General features: G+C 42.2%; 2 protein-coding genes across 2 annotated transcripts, besides 6 other annotated features; both read left to right on the top strand.

Annotated features, from left to right (window-relative positions):
* Positions 1-13: 13 nt before the first annotated feature.
* Positions 14-38: a microsatellite.
* A 262-nt stretch (positions 39-300) lies between these two features.
* Positions 301-327: a sequence feature (A-rich).
* A 113-nt stretch (positions 328-440) lies between these two features.
* Positions 441-1,889, top strand: Tco025E_09091 (putative MCAK-like kinesin; the record flags this gene model as incomplete). Its single annotated transcript, XM_029375917.1, has 1 exon — positions 441-1,889. The coding sequence occupies one exon, from the start codon at positions 441-443 to the stop codon at positions 1,887-1,889; it is 1,449 nt and encodes a 482-aa protein (XP_029223968.1).
* Positions 1,890-1,894: 5 nt separating this feature from the next.
* Positions 1,895-1,931: a microsatellite.
* Positions 1,932-2,052: 121 nt separating this feature from the next.
* Positions 2,053-2,090: a microsatellite.
* A 292-nt stretch (positions 2,091-2,382) lies between these two features.
* Positions 2,383-2,416: a microsatellite.
* A 76-nt stretch (positions 2,417-2,492) lies between these two features.
* Positions 2,493-2,534: a sequence feature (A-rich).
* A 54-nt stretch (positions 2,535-2,588) lies between these two features.
* On the top strand, positions 2,589-4,730 carry Tco025E_09090 (hypoxia up-regulated 1; the record flags this gene model as incomplete). Its single annotated transcript, XM_029375916.1, has 1 exon — positions 2,589-4,730. The coding sequence occupies one exon, from the start codon at positions 2,589-2,591 to the stop codon at positions 4,728-4,730; it is 2,142 nt and encodes a 713-aa protein (XP_029223967.1).
* Positions 4,731-4,869: the final 139 nt, after the last annotated feature.

The raw sequence follows: 4,869 nt of genomic DNA, 5'->3' as shown, positions 1-4,869 counted from the left end.
CAGCCGCTTTTCCGCCGCGGCGGCGGCGGGCGGCGCCGACTTGTTTTGTTCTATATTTTTTTCTTTGTTGCAGCCCCGCCGCGCGGGTTCGCTCTCCCCCCGGGGCCCGGCGGCGGGGCCTTTTTGTTAGTGAGAAGTGGCGGGGGGTACCGCCGCTTTTTTTTTGTCTCTTTTGTTTGGGTGTTTTTGCGTGCGTGTTTATTTCTTTCCGATTTGTCGGATGGCCGTTGGGCGTCTCGCCCGTGACCTCCCAAGCGGATCGGTGCAAAAGGCGAAAGCATAGGGAAGTGCAGATCTTCCTTTTTTATTTTATTTTGTTTTATTTTTGGATATGTGTAAGAATTCTGGTTGTTTGTTTTTTTGCGACTCATAGGGTTATAGTTCGGTCCATACTACAAACAGGAAAGGAACAAAAAAAAAAAAAGTTATAGACTGTCAGCATGCCTAGTATTCCATTGGTGGCAGAGCTTGGGGCGAAGGCCGCTGAGTTTCAGAAGTTACTTGACTCCACTGAGGCACCTGAAGCGGTGAAGAAAAAGCTTCGTGCCACCATGGATCCGGAGGAACTTTTCACTTCCCAAGACTCCCGGATTTTTGTGCGGTGTCGGCCAATTATTCCTTTTGATCATGAAGACATGAACAGTAAAGGCATGATTCGTAAAGTCGAAGGACGCCGTGATCTTGTCCTAATGGTACCCAAAATCTCATTGGCAGGACAGTGCTTACTTGATCCTCTTGCCTTGAACCTTGATGGCGTATTTGGGGGAATGGATGAAACCTCAACTGTATATAGAGAATCCTGTTACCCTCTTGTCAATTTAGCGGTTGAAGGTGCCTCCACATGTGTTCTTTGTTATGGACAAACTGGGAGTGGTAAAACTTATACAACGACAGGCATTCTTCAACTTGCATCAAAAGATCTGGCTCCACATTTCAAAGCAAATGACATTTTTGTCACCGTGATTGAAATACAAGCTAATAAGAACATCGATCTTCTTACCGGAACTGAGGTACAAGTCGTGGAAGATGTATCTGGAGAACTAAAAATTAGAGGAGCTGATGCCTTTGAGTGTTCAAATGAAGAAATATTGTGGGCCGTTTTTGAGGAAGCGGCATCTCAACGAGTGACCAAGGCAACTGGTAGGAATGAAGCCTCTTCCCGCACACATATGGTAACTTGTATACGAATTGTATCAAAAACCAGCACATGGGCAAAGCCTGGAGAACTTTTTCTAGTGGACCTCGCAGGAAGCGAAAACACAGCGGATAGTGCAACACATGACAAAGAGCGGCAAATGGAGGCAAAGTTTATCAATACTTCACTTATGACCCTCAAAGAATGCATTAGAGCTCGTGCCATGGCAGCAACCAGTACCAATCATCTACATATTCCATTCAGGAGATCACCCTTGACTCTCTTACTTAGGGATTGTTTTGAGATTGCTGTGAAGCGACCAACAAAAACGGTGATGATAGCATGTGTTTCACCCTTGTTAAGGGACTCGAGGCACACAATCAATACTTTGAGGTATGCGTCACTTCTTGCTGTTTCTCCACCTGCACGTGTTGTCGCAGACGATCCAGATGACCCAAATGGTTTTGACAGGGAACAAGCCTTGGATTTTATCTCTCGGTGTTCGAGAGGGAGAATAACTGAACCAAAGTCTATTCTTCCTGAGGGAGATGGAAGAACTTTGGTGCACATTCCCGAGGCAGAGTTTATTAGACGTATATTGGAATCTCATTCTAACATAACCGAAAAGGGTGCAAAACAGATTTATACCTCAATTTGGCAAAAAGTCGTAGACGCGAGAACAAAGGGTCGAAAGGTCATGACAGCGGCGAAGAAGGCACCTGTTGCTCCAAGATGTGCATCTACAAGGAAATAATAATGGAAGAAATAAAATAAAAAAAGGAAGAAGAAGAAAAGATTGAGTCTACACAACCATCTCACTTATGTCATATTACTCTTTTCGATTTTCATTTGCTACTGCCTCATTTTCGGTTGCGGTTTTTTAAAATTATTATTCTCGCTATTGTTCCGGTTCCTTATGTGTGTGTGTGTGTGCGTGCGTGCGTGCGTTGTTTGTCCCTTCGAGATGAGTTGTTGTTGTTGTAGGCTACATATAAAGCGCGTGGAAATAGATGGAAAGGAAAAAAAGAAAACGAGGCCGTATAATGGGGTCTTCAAGGTGACACAATGGACGGTATACAAAGTTGTGAATGAAGAAGGTTATAACTTGGTTCCAGGCATTGCGAAAAAAAAATTCTTTGTAAATATTTAGTCAGTGGATAATAATAAAAGTCTATATTTTTCTTTTCTTTTTTTCCTTGGCTCTTTGGCATGGGCTACGTGGCCTTTTTTTTCTCTCCCCCTTTAATTTATATTATTGTTATTATTGTTATTTTTTTTCTTTCCATCTTCTTGCAAGTACCTCTTATTGTCTTCTCCAAATAATGTTTATATATTTATGTCGATATATGGTAATGACTTTTTTTCTTTTCTTTAATTTGTCTATTGTTAACTTTTTTTTATCCTTGTAGGGAGCCTCTGCGTGTTGCTTGTTATCTACTTAGTGTAATAGAAAATGCGACTCATCACTCTTGTTGTTCTGACTCTTTTATCGAGTTACGGAGTTTCCGCAAATGTTCTGGGCATTGACTTTGGGTCCGACTACATTGAGGTTGCAGGACCCCACAACGGTAACAATGTTGATATTGTGCTCAACGAGCAATCCCATCGGAAAACGGACAACTACATCGGATTCAAAAATGGAGAACGATATATTGGAGACCAGGCGAAGGCATTGGCAGCTCGTTTTCCTTTAAATATGGTGACGATGATTAATCGGATGATAGGGATTTCATATAATTCTACTGAATTTTCTGATTTCAGGAATTTAAACTTTGAGTTTGAAACTCGCCCCGAAGAGAGAAACACGGTTGGGTTTTCTTTTCCTCAAGACGGAAGTTACACTGTGGAGGAACTATATGCCATGATGCTTCGCTACTGCCAAAGTATTTCAGAAAAAGACGGCGTAGTGGATCCCAAAAGTGTCGTTATTACAATACCATTTCACTCTTCGCTGGGGCGGCGACAGGCTATATTGGAAGCAGCACGTCTAGTTGGAGCAGATGTTTTGGGTTTAATGCATAGTACTACAGCAGCTGCCTTATATTATGGTATCCGAAGACGAGGTTTGGGAAACAAAACTATAAACCTACTGGTGTATGATATTGGAAGCACTCATACTGAAGTTGGTATTTATAAATTTTCTCCCCCAGTTGCGCAGCCTGGAAAGAAAATTAGAAATGCCGACAGTTTTGGTACTTTAACGACAATGGCTGTGGTGGACGATACAATGTTGGGTGGTAGGGCATTTGATTTATGTATTGCCAAGATGCTTGAAGTTGAGGCGATGAACAAAATGAAGATTCCCAAAGTTATTGGTGGAAAATCAATCCCAGAGCGAAAATCGCAATTCTCTCTCCTTCGTGCAGCAAAAAAAGCTCGAGAGATACTCTCTGCAAACAGCAAGACCCCAGTTACTGTTGAAGGTATAGTTCCGGACAGAAATTTTAATACACAAATATCGAGAAAGGATCTGGAGGTGAAATGTGCTTATTTATTTGAACGAGTTCCTAAAGTCGTGGAAGAAGCTTTGTCTAAGTCTGGATTGTCTTTGAAAGAGATTGATGCGTTTGAGATGATGGGTGGTACCTCTCGGACTCCAAAAATTATATCCGATCTTTCGGCCATGTTGGGTCGAGAAGTGGATCGAACATTGAATTCGGATGAAGCAGCTGCTCTAGGTGCTGCCTATTATGCTCTCCGGTTATCCTCCTTTTATCGTGTTCGGTCTTTTCGAGTAGAGGAGCATATACCATTTGTTTTCTCCTTTTGCGTCACACCTTTTCTGAAAACTTCTTCCCCATCACCGCGCTTGCTTGTTGAAAATCCAGCTTTGGGTATGCGGCGAAGTATAACTCTTAATAGAACGGAAGATTTTGCAATTGAGCTTTTTGAGTCCAACACTATCGTTGGGAAGATTACTGTAATCGGTGTGAAAGCGGCACTGGAACAATTGGGATATTTCACACCAACTATTCTACATCCTAACAATACCCATGTTGTTCGGGTTCAATTGCGTCTGAATGATTCTGGTCTTTTTGAGGTTGAGGAGGCAGATGCCATTTACCGCTATGCTGCAAATGTCTCTAGAAAAATTAAGATAAATGCAACGTCAAATGATACAGATAACACAAACACTTCATACCAAAAAGTATACAGTATTATTATGAAGCGAAAATCATTGCCCATTTCAACAGCTGTGAGTTTTACAAACCCTTCACCGTTATCGCTGGAGGCTTTCCAGCATTCAAGGGAAAAGATAAGCCTGATACTTGAAAAGGAACAAATGAAACATGAAGCGGCCGTAGCGAAAAATAATTTGGAGGCCTATGTTTTTTGGGCTAAAAGTGAGGGTATTTTGGGAAACTCAACTGCGTTAGGTCTGCTGAGTGCGGAGGAAGCTGAAGTGTTGAGGGCGAAGTTGTCTGAGGTGCAGGAATGGATTGAGGATGGAATCTGTAGTTATGAGGCCTGCAGTAAAGACGAATTTGAAAAAAAACTGCAAGAAATTAAACAACTTGTGGCCCAGAAACGGCAGTCCTCCGCCGAAGCTGAGCCTTTGAAGGAAGCTACTGGCGATGATCGAGGCGACCTTTAAGAAAACCACGATGAGGCTGTTCGTTTTCTCCATTTTACTTTGGCGTTTGTTGTTGTTGTTTTGCTACCCACTAATGGGTGAAATTGGTATAACACAAATGGTGCCGGGGCTAAAATGTAACTATCCTCTTTTTTCTTTT

The sequence above is a fragment of the Trypanosoma conorhini genome (assembly GCF_003719485.1).
Source record: "Trypanosoma conorhini strain 025E chromosome Unknown Tco_14.4_contig_00973, whole genome shotgun sequence".
Classification (NCBI taxonomy): Eukaryota; Euglenozoa; class Kinetoplastea; order Trypanosomatida; family Trypanosomatidae; genus Trypanosoma; species Trypanosoma conorhini.
The sequence above is the reverse complement of the archived record's forward strand: the minus strand, read 5'-3'. Positions and strand labels throughout refer to the sequence as shown.